The following is a 26,238-nucleotide window of genomic DNA, read 5'->3' as shown; positions in this document are numbered from 1 at the left end:
TGGCACAGGTTTTGGCTTAGTTGTCAAAACTATTCCTAGGAAATGGTGATGGTTGCTGCTTCTAGAAAACCATTTACGGCGTCAGGCTTACTGTCCTGGGTTAGGGCCTGTCACCAATGTGCCTGGCAGGAGGTGCCCAGCAAAGCCATCAGTCGTCAGTGCACAAAATACTGTGGAAGTTCTCTGCTAAAACTGCTTTAGCAAGTTTGGGGCTGCTGTCTTCCTGTTTTCTTCAAAACAGTCACAATTAGTACTTTGAAAACCAGTAAAATAAAACTTTATTTTGTAGTCATTTCCAAAGTTGACAGAAATAGATCAAATATCCCATTTAGCTGCACTGATTGCAGAAAATGTTCATAACCACTTCATGGAAATTGTACTATTTTTATAAATTAGCAATATTTGGGATGGACACATCATGTCTAAATATTTTAACCCATGAGCATAAAAGTTGAACAGCCAGAGGCAAACTAAAGAATGAGCTGTCACCCCCTGGTCCCTCCCTCACCTGCCCAGGTGCTTCTTTGGGTCTGGAGAGTTTAGATCCAACAGTATCAGGGGTGCATGACTTTGGAGTGAGACATGGGTTTTCAAAGCAAGAACCCAGATGGAAAATTTTTAATTGACAAATACTTGACAAGAGTTTTAAGAAATGGAAAGAATGCACGAAGTGAAGTTATGAATGGAAACTGCACCCTCCTCCAAGTCCCTGGTACCCAACAGGCTTTGCTGATGGAGCCTTAAGAGGTCGTGTGGCCAGCTGTGTTTGTGACCAAAGACCCGTTGGTGCAGATCTGCCTTGTTCCCCAGTGACATCTGTGAGGCCTCCTTGAACTCCACTGGCTGGTCTGACCTGAACGTTCCCCTTTTCTGTCCTGGGCCAGAGGGACTGAAACGCGGCATTTTACATATTTCCCTCTGCTACTGCCTGGTCCTGGAGAAATGCAGTGACCGCAGTGCAGGCTGAGGAGGGGACGGAGGGAAGGCATCTGTTCTTAGCAGCTCCACGACAGAGCCAGGCATGGGCGAGGGGAGCAGGCCCTCAGGAGCGAGAGATCTTGTCAGGAGGCATGAACCCTGTGTCCCCAAGGGCTCTGAGCGCCACGCGGCCATCAGGCCGGACCACCAGGTGGGTGATGCTGCCGTTGTTGAGGGAGAGACGGAGCCAGCCTTCTGGAGGGAACTGCAGAGCTCTGGGTGGGAAGAGAGGAAGACATGCTGGACACAGCGGGCTGAGCTATCAGCCCCCAACCCTCAGAGTAGATGCCAGAGAGACTCCATCACACTGAAACAAAGGGGTGGTAGCAGCCAGCTTGTGGTAGGGAGCGACAGGTCAAGACCTGTACACAAGTCAGAAATGACTGGTTTTCTCTAAACATACAATTTGTATCCAGTGTGAGAGATGGGCAGAGGCAGCCCAATTGTGCAACATGCACTCCTGGGCCTCTCCCCAGGAACCACAGGGGCAGTGATAGCCCACGGTCCTGCACCATTTCCATGCTCTTAAAAATGCTGTTAGGTACAGTCAGTATTTGCTAAAAAGTTCAGTATTACTGGGTCACCAGGCACCCTCTTCCTGGAGCTTGGTAGGGACAAGCATCACCCCAGCTCACCCTGCAGCCTGCGGCTGCCACATGTTTTCTCGACTTAAAGGAATGACAACCTTCATGCTCTTTAAGTCTCTGAGTCACCCTTACTGTCCTCAGAGTATCCTAAGTTAGCCAGCAGAGTGCCCTCAGTAACAATGGAGACACTTTGGCTCCTTTCGGCCCTTCAGTTAACACAGGTCTCCTCTACTCCAAGCCTCCAAGTATTCCTAGTGCATTTTCAGAATGGGGGTCACCTAGCAACTGCTTAGGTTGGTGCTGTCCCAAAATATGGAATAATGCTGTGTCCACACAGCACAGTAGCCACCCAGAGCAGCAAACAGGATGGCCCCCAGGAAACATGCATGTGCTGAGCTTTGAGGCTGTGCCTCCAGGGCACTGGAGTTGGAGGGTGTGGAGCCCAGGGAACCCTGTCCCTAGCAGCACTCATCTGGCTGGGTGTTCCTAAGCAAGCTAGGAATCCCGGGCTGCTCACTGGGGCGCAGTACATATGACATCTGAGGGGGGAGATATAGTCCTAGCCACAAGCATGGTGAGCGGGGGAGCTGGCTGTGCTGTGTCCTGTCCTGTCCCTGCCAGACTCATCATTAGAAGGGGAACCCCCCAACAATGGAAGCGCTCGACACTTGATGATGGATCTGGAGGTGAAGGGAGGTAGAGTTACTTTAAATACATAAGCACTCAGCTGGCCTTTCCCTCTGTGACACACAGCTGCAGCTCAGGGCCGGCCTTACGAGGGCCCTGAGACTTCTGTGGAGCCAGGAAATGAAGACACCGAAGCCTAGGAAGGCGTTCCCCATGCCCAGTGCTGGAGCAATGCAGACGTTCTACCAGATGTGAATGGCCAGAGAGGTGGGAGGAGGAGCAGCCTGGCTGGCAAGAGGGAGACCGGGCCAAGTGTGCCTGCGAGACCCTCACCGGCACACGATGTAGCGGATGACATTGGCGTGGCAGATGAAGATCTCGTAACTGTCCTCCTGCTGCTTGGCGTCCGCCCGGTGGATGTAGTTCCGGAAGGCAGCCTCGATCCTGGCTCCATCTTCGTAATACTGCTGGGGGCAAAATGAGTCACCTAAGTGTGGGGCTGAGAGCTGGGGAGTGGGGGGTGGACAGCAGGGGGTGCCACCCATGGTGGAGGGGCCAGGGAGGGAGACCACTGTTGTGGGGGGCTTTACCACAGCCTCTGGCTTCCAGTGAGACACGGGCGGGTCAGGCTCGATGGGGGCACCTTCCCTCAGCAGGTCTGTGCTGACTGTGGAGACGCCTGTGAGGAGCAGTGACTCAGGACAGTGACTCCACGTGTCCCTTCAGTGGCTGAAGGACCTGGAGATGCCCGCACTCACCTGGCAGGTGTTTGCTGATGATATCAGTGGTTTCTACTGCACGGGTCATGGAGGAATGCACAATTTTATTAAACTTCAACCCCAAGCTTGCAAGTCGGAGACCAGTTAGCTCAGCCTGTTCGCGGCCTTAAAGATGAAACATGGAGAATTACGTGCTGCTGGAGTCCCTCTTCTTTACCCCGCAAATACTTGTCTTTACCCAGAACCATCAGGGTCAGGGGGACCCTGGGCAGGCCCTCCTGGGGGCCAGGCATCCAAGAGGTAAAACAATGAGATGATCCAGTCACCTTCAGCCCCATGCATTAAAAAAAAACAAACCAATGACCAAGGTAGAGCATTGTTAACATCTGGATTGGGTCCTACTAATTAAGTGGGTCCTTTGTACCAGTCTCACTCAACTTTGTCCAAAGACTGAGTCATGAATGCCTGTGACCCTGCTGGCTATGCAAGTACCAAAGATGAGAACATGGAGACCCGATGACCCCAGCATCACTAACTACAGACCACGCAGAAGCAAGTGCTTGTCCCCAAATATGTCTGAGGATCTGGTGGAAACACCCTCAGAAAGTCATTCAGCTGCCTGTGGTGACACCCATGGATGCAACTCCACTTCCCATTTTTGCACCCAGAACCAGATCAGCACGAGAGGCACAGTCGGCTGGACAGACCAACAAACCTTGACACTGCCTGAATTTCAATATGTGCACAAATGCAGAACATCCCATTTCAAAAAGGAAATGTTTAGTTTAACTAGTAGGTGGTGCAGTGGCTAGAGCATCAAACTGGGATGCTGAGGACCCAGGATTGAAACCCCGAGGTTGCTAGCTTGAGTGCAGGCTCACGAGCTTGAGCACAGGGTCGCTGGCTTGAGCCCAAAGGTCGCTGGCTTAAGTATGGGGTCACTGGCTCAGCTGGAACACCCCCACCCACTACCTCCGTCAAGGCACATTATGAAAGCAATCAGTGAACAACTAAAGTGCTGCAACTACGAGGTGATGCTTCTCATCTCTCTCCCTTCCTGTCTCTCTCTCCTAAAAAAATTGTTTAAAATGTAAACTCTACTTCAGAGCACCCTGCATGGCTCTTCCCAGGAATTTCTATGTATGCACCAGCTCAGGGCACAAAGTCCAGGGTTGGGCGACTCATCCATTGCACTATCACGCGGCAAGAGCAGCCCTATGCCAGACGGACAGTTAAGACATTCTGTCACTGGCCCTGGCCAGTTGGCTCAGCAGTAGAGCGTAGGCCCAGCATATGGAAGTCCTGGGTTTGGTTCCCGGCCAGGGCACACAGGAGAAGCGCCCATCTGCTGCTCCACCCTTCCCCCTCTCCTTCCTCTCTATCTCTGTCTTCCCCTCCCTCAGCCAAGGCTCCATTGGAGCAAAGTTGGCCCGGACGCTGAGGACAGCTCCGTGGCCTCTGCCTCAGGCGCTAGAATGACTCCGGCCACAACAGAGCAATGCCCCAGATGGGCAGAGCATCGCTCCCTAGTGGGCATGCCAGGTGGATCCCAGTAGGGCACATGTGGGAGTCTGTCTGACTGCCAACCCCACGCTTCTCACTTCAGAAAAATATATATATATATAAAAAAAAGATTCTATCACTCGTTCTCACCTATTTATTCTTACAAAGCTGTCTGTGAACATACATATCTGTACATACTGGACACACACTCAACAGTAACATAGGTTAAGTAAAACACTACACATGAGGTGCCCCCTTGCAGGCCCCTGGAACACACTGAGCCCCTGGTGGGGTCTTTGGACGTTATCATCTATGGCAAGACCCACCGCACAGGCATCTCATATCACACTACACAAACGTTTCATTTTTTACAAATTGAAGACGAGACCCTATACCAGCAGAAAGATTACAACTGGCTTTACTACCGTGGTCTGAAACGACACCCACACTATCTCCAAGGTCTGCCTGTAATGTAATTTTTTTAAGTTGAGGATGTTTCCAAAGTCTGTCTGGTATCAGAAGCGAATAATTACTGGTAACGACAACCCTCGAATCTAGGCAGAGGGTCCCTGACACAGGTTCAAGGAGGCAGGCTGCAGGGGTCAGTCGGGGCTGAGCGCCAGCCACATACCCAGGGGTGTCAGGGTGCGGTCCTTTTCCCGGGAAGCGTCCACATGGTACTGGGAGTGCCTGATGAGGAAGATGTGCCGAGTGGCCTTGGCTTTGCAGTGGTCTATCCTGGACGCCACGTCGTCATCTCCGGAGTCCAGGTTCCTCTTGCGCAGGTTGACCAGGGACAGCGGTTCTCGCCTAATGTTGAGATAGGAGACAGTATGTCCTGTGACCTTTCTTCACACGTCACCCTTGAGTATTTCTGACAAGATGGTCTTTCATCTTGGGAACACACAGGGAGGAGTCAATGCCCTCATTCACCCCTGAGCTCAAGTGCCAGGCTTGTTGTGGGTAACTAGACGGGAAGCAAAACAGACATGCAAAGCCCTTGTGCAGTCTGTTCTGGAGGGACAGACTGGTAACAGCAGAGTGACTAGTGACAGAGAAATGAAGCCAGGTAATAGGAAGGACTGGCTGTGGAAGGACGGCCAGAATCTCATTGAAGGGGACACTGAGGCCAAGTCTCAAACTGTGCTGTCCAATAGCAGCCACTAGCCATGTGGCTAAATTCAAAATAATGAAAATGAAATAAAATTAAAGCTCCACTTCCCCAGTTGCACTAGGCATTTTTTTTTTTTTTTTTTTTGCAAGAGAGAGATAAGAAGCATCAACTTATAGTTGTGTCACTTTAGGTGTTCACTGATTGCTTCTCAAGCCAAGCCAGTGACCCCTTGCTCAAGCCAGTGACCTTGGAATTATGTTGATAACCCCATGCTCAAACCGGCCACCCTGCACTCAATCAAACTGGTGATCTTAGGGTTTTGAAACCGGACTTCAGTGTCCCAGATTGATGCTCTATCCACTGCACCAGCAGGGGTCAGGCACCAAGCACATTTTAAGTACTCAGTAGCACATACAACGGTGAGGAGAAAATGTTTCCGTTATCATGAAACGTATATTCTGAAATTTAGGAGCTGATGCAAGGACCAGGGACACATCAACAAAACCATTAGAAATGACATGGGACAGCAGATGTGTCTGGTGGCTCACAGAACTGAAGTTAAGAGAAACTGAACATCTGTGATACTGGCAGAGGCAAACAAGAACGTACTCAGCTGTATTAAGTTCTGGGGGAGCAGTGCTGACTCCTAGTGCTCTGCCTGGCCGGTGCAAATCCATGGTGCCCATGACACAACTAGGCTGCGATGCCATGATGCCACGATGGCAGGTGTGGGGCTGAGCCAGAGAAGATGCCTGAGAACTGCAGGCACATACAAGGGTACCACATGGGAATGTTCCCAGGAAGAGGCTGCAGATTTGGAATTTTCCGCATGGAGAGTCCCCGCTTCCACGAATCTAGGCTTAAATCTCAAAGTGAACCTGTTTCCTTAAAAAGGCCTAAGACATTCAGAAGATTGTCCTGATGTCTATAAAAGAGAATATGGCCCTAACAGGACAGCTTAGTTGGTTAGAGCATCGTCCCAATATGCAAAGATTGCAGGTTTGATCCCTGGTCAGGGCACATACAAAAACAGACTGATGTTTCTGTCTGTCTGTCTGTCTCTCTTTCTTCTCCACTCTCTAAAATCAATAAATTTTTAAAAATAAGCAAAATAAAATAAAAGGAGATGGCTCCCAGTCTAACCATAAGAAACACAAATTTCAACTGAGAAACATTCTATAAACTGTCACTGTCATCAAAACAAAAACGTGAGAAACTGTCTCAGCCAAGAGGAAACCTAAAAGATATGAAGACTGTCATGTGGGACCCTAAAAGAGACACTGACAACAGGTAAAACCTGACTTAATCTCAATAAAGTATGAGGTCACTGGTTGTGGCAAATGTGCCCCACCAGTGTAAGATGTTAACAACAGGAAATAAGGTGTGGAGTGTACAGGAACCCTGTTATCTCTACAATTTTTCCGCAGATATAAAACTATTCAGAAATAAGTTTATCTTTTAAAAATTAAAGGTTAAAATAAAAAATACCTATTTCATTCCGGATACAACCAGGCTAGGAGTAAATATTAGTTCTGTCCCCCTCACCCAGCAAAGTGTCCAACAGGAGCTGGGAATGTTTGTCCAATAGAAACACGACACCAGCAACGTTGGTAATTTTAAACTTCCAAGCAGGCACATGTAAAAAGTAGGAAGAAACAGGTGGAAACTTCAGTAACTCACTTTATTTAATCCAATGTATCAAATATACTATCGGCACATAAACAATATTTAAACATCTGCACTACTTTGGTTTTAAATTTTAAGTGAACATTAAGTGAAACTAAAAATTCCTGATCACAGGAACCACCTTTCAAGTACCTCAATACAGACACGTGGTTGGGGCCAGGGACTGACCCAAGGTCCCTGGAGGCGTCTGCTAGTCACGTCCCCGCGCGTCCTCCCTGCACGGAGAACCCTTAAGGCGCGGCGTCATTCCGGGGCACCGACACCCGTCCTGTCTCGGCTGTTCAGACCAACATGCCACATCTAAGCCCAAGAGTTACAAGCCGAGAGAGGGGGAACAAGGGTGACAGCCCCAACGAGAGGTCCAGATCCTCTACCTAAAACTGAACACCACCACTGAGTCACAACGACCACTACCCCGGCTTCCTTTCCATGTACACCGTCCCCGAAAAGACCCTCCAGACCGACGAAGGGGCTGAGGCTGGGGTCGCCTCCCATCACAGCCAGAGACCCCGCACGAAGCCCGCTTCCCTCCGCTGAACCGACCAGCTCAGACGGCGCGGAGCTTCCAAGGGCCCGGGAAGACCCACCGCCCGGCCGCCCCACTCCACCGGCCGGCCCCGCACCTGTCCCAGTTCGGGTCCCAGACTCCGGGCCCGGGGCGCGCGGCCCCCGCCCAAGCTGGAGGCTCGACCGCGCGCGGCTCCGCATCCACGCTCGCGCGGGGCTTCCCCACGGCCACGGCCGAGAAGAGCACCGCGGCCGAGCCCCCCGCCAGGCCGCAGGCCGCGAGCTGCAGCGCCTGCCGGAACGCCATGCCGGCCCGTCCCGCGCCGCGCAAGCGCTCGGGGACGGGGACCGCGCGCCGCGAGGCACACGCTTTTCCCGGAAGGCCACTTCCGGCGGGCGGCCGGCGCCGCTGGGCGGAAGTCCCGCCTCCTGGGGCGCACGGGCCGCGAGGGCCTCTGCGACCGTCTGTTTCCGGAAAAAGGCCTGGCAGCGCGGTGAGCAATGCTTCTGTGAGCTTTTCCTCCGTTTGCTGCGGAAGGGGGGGGGGGGGTAGGTCCAAAGGTCCGAGTGCAGGTCACTCCTCCCTTTGAGCGCGCGTGTTCACGTGGCGCCGCCCTGGGGTGCACGAGGGCAGCACTGAGCCCCGCCCTTCGGCCGGGACAGCGCGGGGACTGTAGTGACCGCTCTGCGGGAACGGGAGCGGAGGGAGGGCGGGAGAGGCGGCCTCGGAGATGAGAACCTGGGGTTTGGTTTAGTGAACTGGGAGTCCTCCGCGGGGCCCGTTTGTACTGTAGTAGAATGTACACACACGAGGTTACTGTCAACCCCGTACCCGGGGCGTGACGCACGTCCACACTGCCGCCGTCACAACCCTCCATCGCCACTCCTTTCTCTTCTAGAACGGACGCTGGGCACTCGCTCCCCCCTTTCCCTCCTGGGCAGGCTCCCACCATCTGCTCTGTCTCCGTGCGACTGACTCTAGGGACTGCGTGTAAGTAGAATCACGTAGTATTTGTTCTTTTGGGACCAGCTTATTTCACAGTATAATGTCTTCAAGATTCATCCATGGAGGAGTCAGAATCTCCCCTCCCCCTTATTAAGATTTTATTTATTGATTTTACAGAGAAGGGGGAGAGGTGGAACAAGAAGTATAGTAGTTGCACTGTAGCTGTTCATTGGCTGCTTGTCATATGTGCCCTTTACCCAGCAAGCCCAGGGTTTCCAACCTGGGACCTCAGCATTCCAGGTCAGCGCTCTAACCACTGCCCCAACACAGGTCAGGCAAAATCCCCCCTTTTTTTTTTTTTTTTTTTTTTTGTATTTTTCTGAAGCTGGAAACGGGGAGAGACAGTCAGACAGACTCCCGCATGCGCCCGACCGGGATCCACCCAGCACGCCCACCAGGGGCGAAGCTCTGCCCACCAGGGGGCGATGCCCTGCCCACCAGGGGGCGATGCTCTGCCCCTCCGGGGCGTAGCTCCGCTGCAACCAGAGCCACTCCAGCGCCTGGGGCAGAGGCCAAGGAGCCATACCCAGCGCGCGGGCCATCTTTGCTCCAATGGAGCCTTGGCTGCGGGAGGGGAAGAGAGAGACAGAGAGGAAGGAGGGGGGGGGTGGAGAAGCAAATGGGTGCTTCTCCTATGTGCTCTGGCCGGGAATCGAACCCTGGTCCCCCGCACGCCAGGCCGACGCTCTACCGCTGAGCCAACCGGCCAGAGCCAGGCAAAATCCCCTTTTTAAGACCAAATAAGATTCCACTATGGGGAGACCACATCTTGTTTATCCCATCATCTGACCATGGACACTTGGGTCATTTCTACATCTTGGCTGTTGTGACTAACGCGGCTGTGAACATGGGTGTGCAAATCTCTCTTGGTGTCCCTGCTCTCAGTTCTTTTGGGTGCATACCCAGTAGTAGAGTTCGTGGGTCATCTTTGCAGGTGTTTAAGTTGAAAATCAGATCAGACATGATCTGATTTACATTTTAAAAATCGACTCTGGATATGGAAAATGAATCTATTATCTATGAGCTACCCATATCTTTGCTTAAACTTGGTGTCTTGAACCCATACATTTATGTCTCCTAGAAGATTCCTAAGACAATAGTAAAACGATTAAAAAAAAAAAGATAAGTACACGAGGACATTTCTGAGTCTACAAGAAAGAATCAATCAGTTGACAAAGTTTTGTATATGTGCTGCCAAAGTGAGCACTCAGCTGACAAAATTTTGGAAGCTAGAAATGGGATCTTTGACCTGGGAAGATGGATCACCATTGCCTGTAGTGAGGGAAGCCAAAAAGCAAGTTCACGCAGTCCAGTGAGTCTAAAAGGTCTGGGGAGTTCCAGACATTGGCTCCCACCTCGGAGGACAGGACGTAGATGGCGCTGAACAGGAGGGTTGCCTTTTACATCCACTCCGTCACCTGTACATTCAGGTGAACACTTCACCACCATCATGGCAGAAGACTAAAGAAATTCCATTCCAGAGAATTTGAATGAAGGACTGGATTTGAAACGCCAGTCAATTGAGACTGGAATGCAGTAACAACAGTGAGATTATATGAAAGTCACATACTAATAAAGGGGACCTCGAACCCCTTTCCTCCAATTAACCACAGGAATGTTGGCTACGAGGCTTATACCCAGTTCCACTACAAACACTATCCTTTCCCCAGGCAAGAAATAAAGAGGACCAGCCCAAGGGAAGGCCTCAGTTATGGAGAAGGGGTGATTCCCAAGAAAACCGGTCCCTGCTTGGTAGGCCTACAGTGACAGTGCTGTTTGATAAATGCAGCCCATTCACACTAAGCTTCCAGAGAATTCCTGAGTGACTTTGAAACACTGAGACACAAGCAAGGATCAATAGACATTTCAGGAAATCCTGATTGGGAAAGATCAAAATAAGGAAAATCAAGCTCTGGTTAAATACAAATAGCACATGGAACAAATGATTTCAGAAAATGTATAATTAAGATCCAAAGGCATATATCCAAGACACTAGGGTGCGATACTCTTATATTAGGAAGGAATGTTTAAGAGAGAAAAGGGGTGGGAAAGGTTATTGTAACAGCATAAGGAGGGCAGAAAATCAGCTGAAAGTTAGCAAATGTTATAAGGTTTCTTAGAACATCAGGGGAAAGTCCAGCTCGAACATGGGCCAAAGTCAGTGCAAGGTCCATCACACCAGACACTTTTTTTCTGTGGCATCAGGTAACTAAGTAGTAGTATGTTTTACCACAGTTGTTTGTTTTTTTTTACTTCTTTTCCAAGTGAGTTGAGGGGAGATACAACTCCTGTAAGTGCCCTGACCAGGATCCACCTGGCAACACCTGTCTGGGGCCATGCTCACAGGGAGCTATTTTTAGCACCTGAGGCAGAGGCTCCACAGAGCCATCCTCAGCGCCAGGACTGATGCGCTAGAACCAATAGAGCCATGGCTGGGGGTGGGGGGGTGGGGGGAGCAGATGGTTGCTTCGGTGTGCCCTGTCCAGAAATTGAAACTGGCACATCCATATGCTGGACTGACACTCTACCATTGAGCCAACCAGCCAGGGCTTACCACAGGTTTTGTTTTTGTTTTTTTTGTTGTTTTTTTAAAAATTTTATTTTTTTACAGAGACAGTCAGAGTGAGGGATAGACAGGGACAGACAGACAGGAACAGAGAAATGAGAAGCATTGATAGTTTTTCATTGCGCATTGCGACACCTTAGTTGTTCTTTGATTGCTTTCTCATATGTGCCTTGACCGCAGGCTTTCAGCAGACCGAGTAACCCCTTGCTTGAGCCAGCGACCTTGGGTCCAAGCTGGTGAATTTTTGCTCAAACCAGATGAGCCCACGCTCAAGCTGGCAACCTCGGGGTCTCGAACCTGGGTCTTCCGCATCCCAGTCCGATGCTCTATCCATTGCGCCACCGCCTGGTTAGGCACCACATTTTTTTTAAAAGGAAAGATGTGAGGGTAGCCCTGATCATGAATTTTTTCCAAAGCCACAACAGTCATTCTGAGAAATTAAAATCACCACTGAAAAAGCTACATTATAGTTTATTGTGATTCTAATTCAGTCCAAGGTGACAAGTGAAATCATCTTTACTGTATTTTAGTTTCTAGGCAGTACCTCCTAGCTCAGCTACTGCCTTTTTGAAATACAAGATTCTGACATGAAGAGATTGCTGTTTCTCCATCATTTTAGGGCATGTTGAATCACGTGATCTGGAGTCAGATTAGTCTTGACCTGGCTGTTCCTGCAGTCACCCTGGGCAGGAGAGCATCCCCTCAGACAGAGCTAGTGTGCTTGACATTCTCGTCAGGCCATCCTCACTTCCCCAGGGAGGCCAGGTAGGCATACCAGAACAGAGCCACCGTGTTGGCAAAAAGCACCCGGAACTGCCAAAGAACACAGGCCAAAGTCAGTGCAAGGTCCCTCACACCAGACACCAGTCCTTTAGGACAGAGTTCCTTCACTGTTGTATTTACGGGCCATTACTTTGTACAGAGAGCACTGTGCTAGGCCCCCAGTGGAGAGGTGTGAGGAAGACAAAGAGTTCCACCTAACTACAGGCCAGCCGGGAAAACACAGTAACTGTCCCTCACCTTCCCTTCATTAACACTTTGGTTCCTGGCTCAGCCTCTCTCACCCCAGGACCAGCCATCATGCAGGTGGTTTCATGCAGCTCTTCTGATACCTACATGACCTGCTCTTCACTCAAAGCTGTTACTGTCCCATTGCCATGCTTCAGTGATCTCATAGATAAACCCCTACCTGAAATCACCTCTAGTCAGCAAGTCTACCTGGCATACAAGCTCCATGGAAGAAGCAGTCTGGTTTACTTCATTTATCACTATACTCCACGTCTAGAGCAGTGGGGCATACAGTAGGTGCTCAATAAACAGTTGAATAAACCACTGCCCCTTAAGCATCTGCCTGCAACCACCTAAAATGGGAACTCCAACTGAGGCAGGAAAGTAAGAAGCTAGGAAAATTCCTTGGCAAGTGGAATGGTGAAACTGAGATGGTTAAAAGGCCGAGCCAGATAAGTCCCAAGGTCTTATCTTCCGTAACCAAGGACACAAGAGCAGATGGTTTATACATTTCTGATCCCGCTGGGGCAGACCTGCCTTTTCCAGTCTGGTCCAGTCCCTCTCTCTCCCCAGTGACATTCTTTGAAGCTGAAGCTGACCAGAGAATGACCCTGACTCCTCTAAACCCTCGCTCATCATAAAGGGCACATCTGATGGAAAGCTGATGAATATCCTATTGAGATCCTCCCAGAAAATTCCAGCCTTTCAGAAAGCAGATAAAGACCCTAAGACGACAGACCCAGTGCTCACTTTCCCTAGAGCACACTCATGCCTCCCTTCACCCTTATTTCCTGAGGTGGGTACCTTTCTTTCAAAGTTCTAAAGGTTCCTACGAGACTTGCAGCCAGGGGAGCAGTGGGAGCTCCTGAACCTGTCTCCAAGGGCCCTCCTTTAGCCACTATAACTACTTCCTGTGTCCACGCAGCCCAGCTAGCTAACTCCTTTTGCCTCTGTGACTTTTAAAGGGCCAAGGCAGCCTTGCCTAGACTCACTCCTGTGGCTCTGATCTCGCCTCTTCTAACTTAAGTCCTTCCTTTCACTGTCCCCAGTTTTAATAAACGTACTCTCAAAATCATCTAGATTCATGTGAAAGCTTTCCTGCACAAAGTCAAGAACCCAGCCATTCCAAATGGTGCCAAAGCAGACCCGCCTCAGTCCTGGTCCCTTTCCGGTAACACAACTACACAGCATTCTGTCCCTACAGATTCAGTTTTCCAGCCGGTCCTCTGACAACCGTAGATTCCCTCCATGTCCTCAGCCATCCTGTCTTCTTACGTCTTTATTTCCTTCTCTATATGCCTTAGATTCCATACCATAGCTCTAATTTCCTTACCTTCTAGTTCCCAGGCTGCACCCCTGCAAAACCTTTGACCCTCCCTGTCTCTCACAACCTGAACCCCAGGCCTGTGCACATGCTGGTCTTCACCCTCTGTGTCAAATGTGCAGTCTGCTTTTACTCCCCTCAATCCAGCCCCAACCCACCCTCTGCCCTCCAGAGGAAAGAAGGTATAGACAGAGGTCCCCAGGAACAGTCACTGCTTTCCTCTCTTGACATAAAATGCCTCTTCTGATACCTGAGGCCCCTCCCTGTGGTGGGACAGCACATGCACCTCTCTCCATAAGACTGATCTAAGTTTCTAGCTTCACAGCTTCCTCCCTACCCTCGCCCAACTGTTCTAGACTTACTGCAAAAACAAGCTGGCTTAATGCTGATGGCCTCCTCTCCTCTGGAGCCTGGTGTGCAAGCAGCGGTACCTGCTTGACCAGCGCACCCCCCCACACACACACACTCCCCATAAGAGCCCTAGGCCCTGGGTTTCTCTCCTACCGGCTTTCCTAGGCGGAAGAAACGTGGCCTCTGTGTTGGTACATTTGGTTGGTGGGCGAGTGCTTGTTGTGTGTGACCACAGGGGAGGAAGGGAGCAGAGCACAGGAGGCCTGTGGACCCAGCTGTGGATCTGTATTTGCTGCGGGGCTGTAATCAGCCTAGGACGAGCCCTTCGAGCAAATTTCCACCCCTGGGAGCTGGACGCACAGGAGTGATACTTCGAATGTAGAGACGCTGGATAGGATAAGGCGGGGCTTGCCACGAACTGAGCGGCGCGCCCCAGCAATAGGCTTTCACGGCCGCATTTGTGCTGTTCCCGGACTGGGCTTTTTATAAATGTTTGCGGGACAAATGCATGAAGGTGGACATCTGCTCGGGAGCTGCACCCCACTACGGCGCTTTGTCCCTGAACCCAGAACTTAAGGATTCCGGGCGGAGTCTAGAACCTGGTGACACCTAAGCTCGAGGAAACAGATTATTGCCAGGGTGGCAGATGGCTGGTGGGAAGCAGCCTCTGGAGGCGGCGGATGTCCTGTGGCCCTTCGCAGGGCGGCCGGCCTCACCTGCAAAGGGACGTAGTTGACGTTGATGAATTGCACTGGGGTCCAGACGCGCCAGTTCATCCGCAGCGCCGGCCAAAAGGCGCTCCTCACCTTGGCAGCGCCGGCAGCCGCGTCTCTGCCCTGGAAAGGAGGGAAATGCGGATGGTGAACGAGCCCCACTGCTTCTGATCTGAGATTGGGGCACCAGGGTCTGGGGTAGGGGTCCAAAACCCTAACACGGTGGGGGTTTTTAAACTAGACTTTGCTCTGTTTACACGTTGACAGCACACATATATGTGTAATGAAAGGTGCAGTTTAAGGAGCTCACCCACCGTCCAGATGGAAGAAAAACCAGAACAGGGAGCACTGCTCACACTGGGTGACGTTTGCCCACGACCCTCGGACAAGGCTGACCTGATACGATGGTTTGATCCATCATGCTGCTGCTGGCCCTGCGTACCTGAACTGCTACTTATGGATCAGCAATTAGGTCTTTCCAAAATAATCGCCAAAGTTGATGTATTTCCTATCAAAACTTGTCAGTTTTTAAAACATGGAGCCCCCACCACCCGCCCGCCATGGCCAGGTGGTTAAGTGGATAGAAGGTTGTTTTGGTGTGCTGAGGTCCTGGGTTGGGTCCCTGGTCAGGTCACATATGAGAATCAACCAATCAACGTACAACTAAATGGAACAACCAGTGGGTGTTTCTCTCTCTTCCTCCCCCCCACAAATCAATGGGAAAATTTTAATAATGGACCCCCCAATATTTATTCTAAATGCCCCAATGAAGGATAAATGCACAACAGCCACCTCGTAAAGGATAATGATGGAGGTCTACCTTACTACAAAATTTAAAATACTATAAAATATGGTGATGAAGTGTCTCCCCCCATAAAATCAATAAAAATATTTAAATGATGTGATAAGTTAATGTTTCAAAATACAGAGAATTGTTAAATGGTAATGAAACAATTAGCTACTTAAGTGTTAAGCTATTAATACCAAGACAGAAGTATATCTCCCACTCTAAATAAAAATAAAACCATGAGAATACTAGGGGAAAGTACAGAATATTTCTTTTATCTTTGGGTTTATCAAAGTATACAAAATAAAATCATAAGAATAAAAGAAAGTATAGGAGAGTATTTCCAACATCTTCCTTTAAGGAAGCCTGCAAAGGAAGCAATGTTAGATCTGAACACTGGATTTTCAAAACTTCTTTATGGAGACACTATAAAAAACTTCATTTTTATAACTTAAAAACTTTATATGAAGTTAAAAGACTAACATCAAAAATTGGGGGAAGCCTGACCTGTGGTGGCACAGTGGATAGTGTCGACCTGGAACACTGAGGTCGCCAGTTCAAATCCCTGGGCTTGCCTGGTTCAGGAACATACAGGAAGCAACTACTATGAGTAGATGCTTCCTGCGTCTCCCTCTTCTTTCTCACTCTCCCTCTCTTTCTCTCCCCTCTCTCCAAGAAAATAAAAATAAATAAAAAATGAGGGAAAATGCCTAACATTTGTGTTTGGCACAGGATATCCTTAATATAAACAGATATACAGCCTGACCGGGCGGTGGCGCAGTGGATAGAGCGTTGGACTGGGATGCAGAGGACCCAGGTTCAAGACCCCGAGCTCACCAGCTTGAGTGTGGGCTCATCTGGTTTGAGCAAAGCTCACCAGTTTGGACCCAAGGTCACAGGCTTGAGTAAGGGGTTACTCGGTCTGCTGAAGGCCCACGGTCAAGGCACACATGAGAAAGCAATCAACAAACAACTAAGGTGTCACAATGAAAAACTAATGATTAATGCTTCTCATCTCTCTTTGTTCCTGCCTGTCTGTCCCTATCCATCCCTCTTTCTGACTCTCTCTGTCTCTATAAAAAAAAAATAAAAGAAAAATAAAAACAGATATACAAATCAGTAAGGAAAAAGCAAGCACTGTAATAGAAAATAAGCAAAGCTCACAGAAGCATATAAAAAGGTGTTCAACTTCATAGATATAAGGTACAATATTTTTCACCTATCAGATTGCAAACTTTTAACTTACAAAAAAAGTTTTCCATTGATTTGAGAGAAGCATCAATTCACTGTTCTCCAGTTGTTCCCTTTAGTTGTGCACTCACCGATTGCTTCTCATATGTGCCCTGAACAGGGTTTGAACCTGTGACCTCGGTGTGCTGGAACGATGCTTTATTCACTGAACCACCCAGTCAGGGCCAATGGCAAACTACTTAAAAGGAAAGTACAACCACAGTTGTCAGGAGTGTGGGAAACAAACCTCATACAGATGAAAAAGCTGTAAGGGGTAAGTACACTGGAGTCACAAAGGCTGGGTCCTGACCCTGACTCTGGACCCGCAAATCACAGGGATCATAATAGGCCAGTTATTTACCCCTCGGGCCTTGGCTTACACAGCTGTCAAATGGGGTGGAGGTGGGGCCAAAATGACATGAAGCGCTCAAGACAGAGCTTAGGACAAGGCAAGTGCTCGATAAATGTCAGCTGGTGCCATTACTTCTGCCTCACCACAAGGAGGATAAAGGAGGATGACCTTTTCAGACAACAGTGCTAGGAATTAACCAAACGGGAATCCTTACACAAAAGGGACAGGCATATGGTGGAGTGCTGTAACTTGATGTCTATGATCAATGCGTTGGCTGCAGTGGCAGCTGGAGTGTGTGTGATTGTGAGTGTGTGAGGTCTAGTGTGATCCCACACACATCATTTATGTGTTGGGTACTTGATGCGTTTTGGTAACTCCACACATATAGGTATAGGATTTTTGCTTTTTAATGAAAATAAAAAGAGAAACGGCCGTGGTACCCTCACTTCTAATGTGGGCATCCTTTGCTTCCTCCTGGCTCAGATTTCCTTAGGACTTCCCAAATGTTTCTTTTTACTGCCAGGGACTTATCAGCAATCACTGTTAAGTCTAAAGAAACATCTTTCTTACTTATACCCTGGGTCACTTTACACAACAAGGGGTATTCTCCTGTGTTAGGAACAAAAACGCAAGATGTTTCAAAATAAAACCTGAGAAGCCTTCACCTGGCTTTGATCAGTTGAAACAAATTTCAAGGCAGAGCATGGCATAACTTTGGCAGAGCAGAACAGAGAACAGGTAGTGGGGGTTGGAGGTGCCAGGGGACTGGGAAGGACCTTGCCTCGGACACATAAGAGCAGAACTCTCATGCAGTGGGCTGTGACATGAAGTCTGGGCTGTTGAGGCAGCTCTTCAGAGCACTCAGGATGTCCAAGCACTGAGTCAGCTCAGGCTTCTGCACCACCGGGATCTGCAGCTCCTAGACCACACATCTCTTTGGCAGTCTTGTGATGCATGTGGACCCTTTTCAGAATCATGTTTTATAATCTATAACATATACAGGACCACAGAGGAAATAATTATACTGAAGACAGATATAAAAGTATCCAGAAAAGTTTTATGATGGACTGGTATAAGTGCTTTATTCACACATTCAGTGACAAGACCTAAGAGCACAAGCATCAGGGATACTCAGGGATATCTAACTGATGTGTGACTGGCACTGTGAATACAGCTGCGCTTTGCTTCCCATATTCATCAAGGAAAATGTGAGCCTTCCGTTTGAGGGTCACAAAAGGTTCACAGACCCCCCTGAATTCTACCCCTGGATGCCAGGTTAAGAATCCCTGTGCCCAGTGAGAAGTTGCTGTAAGTGCTGCGGCAGGGACCAACCTCCAGGAAGTTCATGACGAGGAAGAACAGCAACAGGAAAGCTGGCGCAAAAAGGAGGCGGTCCAAGAGGAGCCTCCTGACCCCTGCCCAGGGGACCTCGGGAGGGATCCAGTGCTCCATGAAGAGGTAGAAGAAGTGACTTAGCGGCCCTGTGAAGAAGAACCTGAGGCCCCCGGGGGGTGAGCTGGACCGCCCTTCTCTGGTCTAGGCTCACCCCCAACACCAGGTTCCCAACCCCGCCTCCCGGTGTCTCTGAGCACTGACCACACAGACCTGTGGGCCTTCTGGAAAGCATGCCTTCTTTAAATGTCACAGGAATTCCTTTTTGCCTGACAGACTAGACTCCTTCCTGCCTTGGACCCACCCTACCTTCATGTGGCCAGCTCCTTCTGAACACTGTTGGCTTGGAGAGTTCTTTCCTGATTGTTCTAGATAACAAACCCAAGACTGTCTCTGCCACTTCTCATTCCAGACCCCATTTTGTTCTTTTCATAGCATTTGTCACTGCACGTCATGATCTCATTTGTTTGGTAATACCATATAGTGTCCTTTCTTCACCCCCTAAAACTTCCACAGGATAGGATCACGTCTGTCCATTCACTGTTGTGTCTGCAGTGCCTGGACTGCAGGGCCTGGCTCAGAAGGTGCTCAGTAGTAAACAAAAGGACACACTTCTGATGTCGGAGCTTTCCATCAAACCCTCTAGGGTCATGAGCCAGGGTGGAGAGAATTGGACCCAACCAACCACAACATCTATTGAGACAACTGACCTGCAGCTTCATAAAATTCAGCAATAAAAAGATGGGCAGAGACCCAGGGGGTCTCCCAACGTCTGACACTGAAACTCTTTAAACAAGTGGTTCTCAGTTGTCCTTTCCCATCATGCCAGAGAAAGACGAGTGGCCTAGAACAGGGGTTCTCAATAGGAGGAGAAAGAAGTCTTAAGGATGGAAAACTGGTTGGCTAAGGCCTCCAAGGTGATTCTGGTACACTCCCCCTCTCTAGGGGTGAGGAGGGGCTTATAGCTTTAAATACATTACGGAAAATGTGATGAATAAAATTAATACTTAAAAAAATAATTATTTGTGAATTATGAGTTAAAAAAAATCACTTGTTGCAAAACATTGCAAATTAGTCCATCTATACAAAAACTATTGTTGGCCAGAGAACTCATGGATTTAATTAGTAACTCGTGAATCTCTGTGCTTTTGCAATTCAATAAGTGGTTCAGAAACTGGATGTTTTTCAGGACACCTAAGTATTTCTTTTCTGAGGGTTTATACTATGAAAATCACTAACTGGCCACACTTGACTGTTTTCTACTTTCAGAGGTCTTTGAGTCTTAAAGTCTGACTGTAGTTTCAGGTGAGTTATCCACTCTTTGTTTCCTCAGGCCAATGAAGAGGCCACTCTCACCCATCGAATTCAAAACAACCATGTAAAACAAGAAAATAAGTGAAGGTGACGCTATCCGCTGTTCTGATTTCACCCATGATTACTTCAGTGCTTTTAAAAATTATTTCCCCAAATTAGTTTGTTCCAGAAATTTGATACCTTAGCTTTGTTGTACTTACTCTGCTACTGGGTTAGCCAGCCCCATTATGGAACTCACCCATAAATGGCATATCTGACAGGCCCACTGACATCTAGCTTTTGAGAGCAGCTTTCTTTTTTCCGCTTCTTAATCATCTGGGCCAGGAAGTTCCCAAGTGCTGACAAAATGCCACTGTGGAGAGACAATAAGACATCAGGAGTAACCAGCATGCGGGCTCTGTTCCTGCCTGGAGTTAGCAGGACTGTTCTGAGATCATGCTGGGGGTGGGTAGAGATGAATCCTCAACAAAGCAGCTGCAATGCAAGGTCCCTGTGTCAAAGGGTGGGGACAGCAGAACACACACAGGATCAGGGAAGATCTATACTTGGTGGGCTGGTCGGTGTCGTTATCCTTTTGATATTACACTATAATTTTACAAAAGGTTACCATGTGTAGGAGAGAGGTAACAGGAGGAATCCTTATGATGAAAATATTCTGCATTTTGACTCTGCTAATGGATAAAACCTGTACATATAAGAATGCTATAGAACTACACTCATACACACACACGACAAGTATAGGAAAAGCTGGGGAAATCTGAATATGATATGTGCATTGTATCCATGCTGGTGTTCTGGTATGATATTGTGTTTTACAAAATGTTACCAAAACTGGGCAATGTTAGGGAAAACGGGGCAAGTAAGTGTACAAGGGACCTCCCTGCATTATTTCTTGTAACTGCATGTGAATCTAATGATCACAATAAAAATAGGCCCAGTCACTCCAAGCCTTGGTCTACAAGGAGCTCTCTGAGCTAAAATATCCAAAAGTCTTAAGGTGGGTAATAAGGACCTTGATCTGGTCCTGGGTTCTTTCTTCCTCATCTTCTCCCCTGCTCACTGTCCTTTTTTTTTTTTTTTTCAGTGAAAACAGACCTTTCCACTCCTCAGTCATTAGCTTGCTCCTTCCTTAGGACCTTTGTATATGCTGTACCCTCTGCCAAAGAACATTTGCTTCCCTTCTTTGCATGCCCTGTGCCCTCCCTCCATTCAGGTCTCTGTTCAAATGTCACCTCCTTGGGTACGTTCCATTTTATATATTTACCTGCATTTTGTCTAGTTCTTCACTAGAATGCCAGCTCCAAGAGGGTCAGAGCCTTACCTACCTGTCTTAAATCACGGCGGATGCCCGGCACACGGGAAGCACGGAACACACTTGTAAAAATTAGTTAACTAAAAGTAATGACAGGGTGTGTGTGTGTGTGGGGAGCTGTCTTATAAAAAGTTTAGCGCTCCAGATCAAAGGGCGGAGCTCATCAGCAGCACCTGGGCGCTGTGCTAAGAGAAACCTTGACCACCTCGCCCCTCTCATTCTCAGAGGGAGGGCTAGACCCCCGCCCACACACACAACACCAGGCCCCTCGGCTGCGGTACGATGTCTGCAGGACGACCCTCCCGGACTCAGAGCTTTCCTTGTCTGGCTCCTCGGAGTGCTCAGCTTCAATGCCTACAAATGACCGTGCGGTGCCCGCTGCACAAAACCGCAGATGCCGAGCAGGTTCCAAGCCTTGGGAAGCCGATTTTACACGCGGGATTTCGCTTCCCCACTCAAACCCCCCGGAAGGCGTCTACACGGCTGGGTCTCCGCGGCCGCCCCCGCCTGGCCCCGTCCGCGGCGCGCCAACCTGGTGGCCGCCTTGGTGAGCACCGGGTAGAGCCGCAGGAGGCGCAGGTACTGGGCGAGCACCCGCCGCGGCAGCGCCCCGAGCCCGGCCGAGGACCGCAACCTGGACGCTGCCGGTGCCATCGCCAACGCGCGCGCACGGCCCCCACCCCGGGTCCACTATGCGTGGGGCGTGGGGACGGACCAACATTTCCCGCCCCGTCGCCACCCGCACAGCTGCCCATGATAGAGCTCGCCGTGCGCGGGCCGCGCGCCTCCGCACACTTTTCTCTGGGTCCCTAATGGGTCGCCTCCCCTCGGGCGCCGACGGCGATTGGAGTGCGGCGGGGCGGAGCGCACCGAGCCTCCTGATTGGGCGGCGGTGGGTGGTGCTTCCTACTTCTCGCGAGAGTTGGTGGGAGCGCGCCAAATTTCTCCGGTGCAGCCGTGGCGGCGCGATGGTGCTGAGGAACTGCGGGCGTCGGTACCCGGAACCGGGCGTGGACAGCGAAGCTAGCCGGTGCGGGGCGCCCCGGTTGGGCAGCAGGCTCGGGCCCTTCCTCCCCTGGGGGTTGCTGGGCTCACGTTGAGGAGGCTGCGAGCGTGCGGTATGCGCGGGGCGTTCGCCGGGAGAGGGGTGGCGGCCGCGCCCCCGGCCTCACAGAGACCTGGCGTCCGAGCGCCCCGTCGCACACAGTCTCGTGCTTTGCACGCGTCTGTAACCTCGCGAACCCCGCTTACGGAGCCCCCGGAGAACCCCGTCCGCGCAGCACACGCACCGCATGACCCACGTGACCGACCGCTGCTTGCTGCCAAAGTAGAACTCGGGTCCGACTTGGCCATCGACATTCTTGCTTTTTTTTTTTCTTCTTTTTTTCTTTTACATTGTACCGTGTTGCTGACTTTGCAATTTCCTTTCTTCTTTTAAAAACCTATTTCTATCTTACGAAACCTACTAGTAATCTGGTTGAGTCTCTATTCCCCCCCCCCCCCCCAGGAATGGTCAGCCTCCAGCAGAGGTGCCTGCACGCATGCCCGTGGCTGCAGATCCCACGGGCTCCCACGCACCCCGGAGGGAGGAAGGTGCCCAGGCTCTGAGATGGCGCGTGAGACCTCTGACTTTCCAAGTGCTTTTACAGTCATTGTCTCTTACGATATGCAGGAAGGTCTTGTATAGTAGTAGGTATTGCTAATTCCATGTTACCAACAAACTAATAACAAATTTAGGAATTAGCATTTTAAAAAAAATTCTTATTTTGAGATATTGTAGATTTTCACGTGGTAAGAAATTGTGCAGTTGGAGGCCCACACTTGCCGAGTCAAGACACATACAAGAAGCACCTGCTAGTTGATATTTCCTGCTCCTTTCCAGCCTCTCTCCCCCCTCCTCCCCCTTCCCTCTCTCTCCCTTCTCTTTTAATAAAAAAGCCTGATCGAGCGGTGGCGCAGTGGATAGAGCCTCAGACTGGGATGCGGAAGACCCAGGTTCGAGACCCCAAGGTCACCAGCTTGAGCCCAAGGTCGCTGGCTTGAGCATAGGGGTCACTCGGTCTGCAGAAGGCCCGTGGTCAAGGCACATATGAGAAAGCAATCAATGAACAACTAAGGTGTTGCAATGCGCAATGAAAAACTAATGATTGATGTTTCTCATCTCTCCATTCCTGTCTGTCCCTCTCTCTGACTCTCTGTCTCTGTAAAAAAAAGAAAAAAAAAAGCCTGACCAGTGGTAACAGTGGATAGAGCATCCACATGGGATGCTGAGGTCCCAGGTTCAAAACCCCGAAGTCACTGGCCTCAGAAAGGGCTCTTCTGGCTTGAGTGCCGCCCCCCCCCCCCCACCCCACCCTGGGCACGTATGAGAAACAATCAATGAACAACTAATGACTGGCATTCTCTCTTGTCACTCAGGGAGGATGGCCCCTCTTCCTCTGTCTCGGCACTCAAGCGCCTGGAGCGCAGTCAGTGGACGGATAAGATGGATTCACGGTTTGGATTTGAGAGGCTCAAGGAGCCAGGGGAGAAGACAGGCTGGCTCATCAACATGCACCCTGTAAGCACCTGAGCTTTTCCTCTTCCCTCCTCCTTTGTGCCCTTTGTGGTGGCATAGCCATGGGAACCTGTTGTCTGAGTGACACAAGTAGATAAGGGCTTGTTTGTAGCTCTACTTTTTAACATCCTGGGGCCATAGAAGACATTGAGAAGACCAAAGTCCCTATTAACTAAGAACTCAGCTTTCAAGAATGAGGGAGAAATTCAGAGAAATCCTTGTCTAGAGGCTGTTATGCTGGGGTTCTTGTGAATGGGGCTTGTGGGAGGGTTTTGTTTTTACTTGTTCACTTTTTTTTGTGGCAGAGACAGAGAGGGACAGACAGACAGAAAGGGAGATGAGAAACATCAGTTCTTCGTTGCGACTCCTTAGTTCATTGATTGCTTTCTCATATGTGCCTTGACCGGGGGCTACAGCAGACCAAGTGACTCCTTGCTCGAGCCAGCGACCTTGGGCTCAAGGTGGTGAGCCTTGCTCAAACCAGATGAGCCTGCGCTCAAGCTGGCGACCTAGGGGTCTCGAATCTGGGTCCTCCACAGCCTCTGACGCTCTACCCACTGCGCCACCGCCTGGTCAGGCTATCACTTATTTTTTATTATGAGAGTACATTTAAAGCTGGCGAGAGTTTAGGAGATGCACACTTGCCGAGACAGCTCAGCAATGGATGTGCACGAAAGAAAGGCGCTGCTGGACTTAAGAAAAAACAAGATACAACATACAGAAAAGATGGACACGGGACTCCCAAGCCCTAGGACTGAGAGCCCAGATCTCTGCAGCCTCATCAAATTTATTCGTGTCTTTGCTCATCAAGCAAATTAGCAGAGCCTGGGTCAAATTAGTCTACAATGGATTCAGGTGCAGAGAAGGATGATTTATACCTTTCTGGTATGTAGGGAAAGACCATAGGGATCAGCTGTTTCCTTTAAACTTATTAGTGCTCGCTGGGCAGCATTCTGTCCCACAGGACTTGGCGTTCCAAAGTCTGCACCAAAGACTTGTCTCAGGGCAGTCTAATCTCTCGCCATTTTCCTACACACACCTGTGAGGGAAGAACAGGGGAAGGGAAAGGTGTGGGTGTGCTCCCAGGAGGATGAGCACGCTGGAAATGTTCTGTTTTTAAAGAGTAGTAAGAAGGTGCCCTTGTACTGTGTAGAGGAAATCTCATGCCCATGGTGACGATTGTATTGTAGATTGAGATTTTAGATGAAGATAAACGCCTGGTCAGTGCAGTGGATTACTACTTTATTCAAGATGATGGGAGCAGATTTAAGGTAAGCCCCTGAACCCCAAGGTGAAAGCCACCGAGTGATGAGGCACAGCTGGGCCCTTAATGATGAGGGTTTGTTTAGCTCTGCAGCTATGAGGAGAGCTTGGAAGGCCTCCAGGGCTACCTGGACCCCATTAGTAACCTGGGTCCTTAAAGCGCCTCAGTCACCACTTAGGCAGGGTTTGCTAAGAGAAACTAGCTGGGAAAGACTGTCCCTTAGACCGTTGTCCAGCCAAGTGTGCACCCCCTCAAAATCTGTTGCCCCATCTCTTAAGAGATGCCAAGGTCAAGGGTGCACTGGATCTGGGCTGCTCACGGGTATAACAGTAAGCAGCCTGTTTTCACCATTCTCCCTTTTTCTTTCTTATCACCCCTGAATGGGTTGGTGACTTTTGCAGGTGGCTTTGCCCTATAAGCCATATTTCTACATTGCAACTAAAAAGGTAAGTCTGTAGTTTGTAGAATCAGTTCAGATGAATTGTTTCTCTTCCTTGGCAGGGGTGGTGGGGTGTGGGGCGTCAGAACTGGAAATAGGCTTCTAGAGAAACAGCAGGGAAGGAAATAGATTTTAGGTGTGGGAAGTCCTTATATCTGGTGTTGATTTAGGGTTGTGAGCGAGAAGTTTCATCTTTTCTGTCCAAGAAGTTTCAAGGTAAAATTGCTAAAGTAGAGACCGTCCCCAAAGAGGATCTGGACTTGGTGAGTGTCACTCATATGTTCCAGGGTATGTGAAGCTGGGTCCACTCTTCCAGGAGTTACATGGCAAGAGGCCTCATTTGGCACCTGTGGGTATGGGGTGGTATGGGTCATGGGGCCTTCATAACTAGATGCCCTCTTCAGAGACCGCACTCATGGTCTGTACTTCTCGTGGTATAGTTGGTGCCACATGCAAAGTTGGACAAGGTGCTGTGTGGCATTGCCAACTCTTTGACAAATGCATTTACCTTTGAGTCGTTCTGCCCTGATTTTCTTTCCCCAATAAAATCCTTTTTCTTTTGAACTCATAAACATGATTTCTTCACTCCATAGCCAAATCATTTGGTGGGCTTGAAGCGAAATTACATTAAGCTGTCTTTCAACACTGTGGAGGACCTCATCAGAGTGCGGAAGGAGATCTCCCCCGCCGTAAGAAAGAACCGGGAGCAGGGCCACACCAGCAACACCTACACGGCCATGCTTTCCAGGTAGGTTTTGTTCTTACAGGCAGAGTAGCCAGTCAGTTCACAAGACTGTTCCTCGTTTTTCCTAAGTTGGTAAGATGGATACGAGGTGGGAAAACTCAGCAATTAAGTTACCTTAATGATTGACAAGGTTCAATGTAGAAGCACTTCTGAGCAT

The 26,238-nt window shown here is 49.6% G+C and overlaps 3 protein-coding genes and 1 long non-coding RNA gene across 10 annotated transcripts in view; 2 read left to right on the top strand and 2 right to left on the bottom strand.

Annotated features, from left to right (window-relative positions):
- Positions 1-251: 251 nt before the first annotated feature.
- On the bottom strand, positions 252-8,108 carry PGAM5 (PGAM family member 5, mitochondrial serine/threonine protein phosphatase). 2 transcript variants are annotated; one of them, XM_066371253.1, is made up of 6 exons: positions 7,838-8,108; positions 5,046-5,224; positions 2,951-3,076; positions 2,783-2,871; positions 2,526-2,656; positions 252-1,193 (listed from the first exon to the last, which is right to left on the bottom strand). In XM_066371253.1, the coding sequence occupies exons 1-6, from the start codon at positions 8,026-8,028 to the stop codon at positions 1,043-1,045; spliced, it is 867 nt and encodes a 288-aa protein (XP_066227350.1). In that variant the 5' UTR covers positions 8,029-8,108; the 3' UTR covers positions 252-1,042. The 2 variants fall into 2 exon arrangements, with proteins under 2 accessions (XP_066227350.1, XP_066227348.1); XM_066371251.1 differs by having other exon boundaries at positions 2,526-2,659; positions 7,838-8,107.
- Positions 8,109-8,120: 12 nt separating this feature from the next.
- Positions 8,121-18,418, top strand: LOC136395833 (uncharacterized). Of its 3 annotated transcripts, XR_010749391.1 has the most exons (4): positions 8,121-8,215; positions 8,621-8,712; positions 16,828-16,980; positions 18,334-18,418. It is a non-coding gene; the product is annotated as an uncharacterized lncRNA (long non-coding RNA). The 3 variants fall into 3 exon arrangements; XR_010749390.1 differs by lacking the exon at positions 18,334-18,418 and having other exon boundaries at positions 16,828-18,327; XR_010749392.1 differs by lacking the exons at positions 16,828-16,980; positions 18,334-18,418 and adding an exon at positions 9,053-9,156.
- Positions 11,749-21,782, bottom strand: PXMP2 (peroxisomal membrane protein 2). Its single transcript, XM_066371254.1, has 5 exons — positions 21,609-21,782; positions 20,003-20,116; positions 18,391-18,553; positions 14,693-14,812; positions 11,749-12,106 (listed from the first exon to the last, which is right to left on the bottom strand). Exons 1-5 carry the CDS (start codon positions 21,728-21,730, stop codon positions 12,038-12,040), a joined length of 588 nt encoding a protein of 195 aa, XP_066227351.1. The 5' UTR covers positions 21,731-21,782; the 3' UTR covers positions 11,749-12,037.
- A 229-nt stretch (positions 21,783-22,011) lies between these two features.
- The window catches only part of POLE (DNA polymerase epsilon, catalytic subunit), a 48,003-nt gene continuing 43,776 nt past the window's right edge, over positions 22,012-26,238 (top strand). For all 4 annotated transcript variants that reach the window (XR_010749394.1, XM_066371260.1, XM_066371261.1 and 1 more), the window contains exons 1-6: positions 22,012-22,106; positions 23,495-23,636; positions 24,824-24,904; positions 25,299-25,343; positions 25,507-25,599; positions 25,930-26,084. Coding sequence is in view for 3 of the 4 variants with exons in the window: in XM_066371260.1 (XP_066227357.1) it covers positions 22,045-22,106; positions 23,495-23,636; positions 24,824-24,904; positions 25,299-25,343; positions 25,507-25,599; positions 25,930-26,084 (578 nt within the window). In the remaining variant the exon portion in view is untranslated. The remainder of the gene's footprint in view (positions 22,107-23,494; positions 23,637-24,823; positions 24,905-25,298; positions 25,344-25,506; positions 25,600-25,929; positions 26,085-26,238) is intronic.

Source organism: Saccopteryx leptura, chromosome 2 (assembly GCF_036850995.1).
Source record: "Saccopteryx leptura isolate mSacLep1 chromosome 2, mSacLep1_pri_phased_curated, whole genome shotgun sequence".
NCBI lineage: Eukaryota > Metazoa > Chordata > Mammalia > Chiroptera > Emballonuridae > Saccopteryx > Saccopteryx leptura.
The sequence above is the reverse complement of the archived record's forward strand: the minus strand, read 5'-3'. Positions and strand labels throughout refer to the sequence as shown.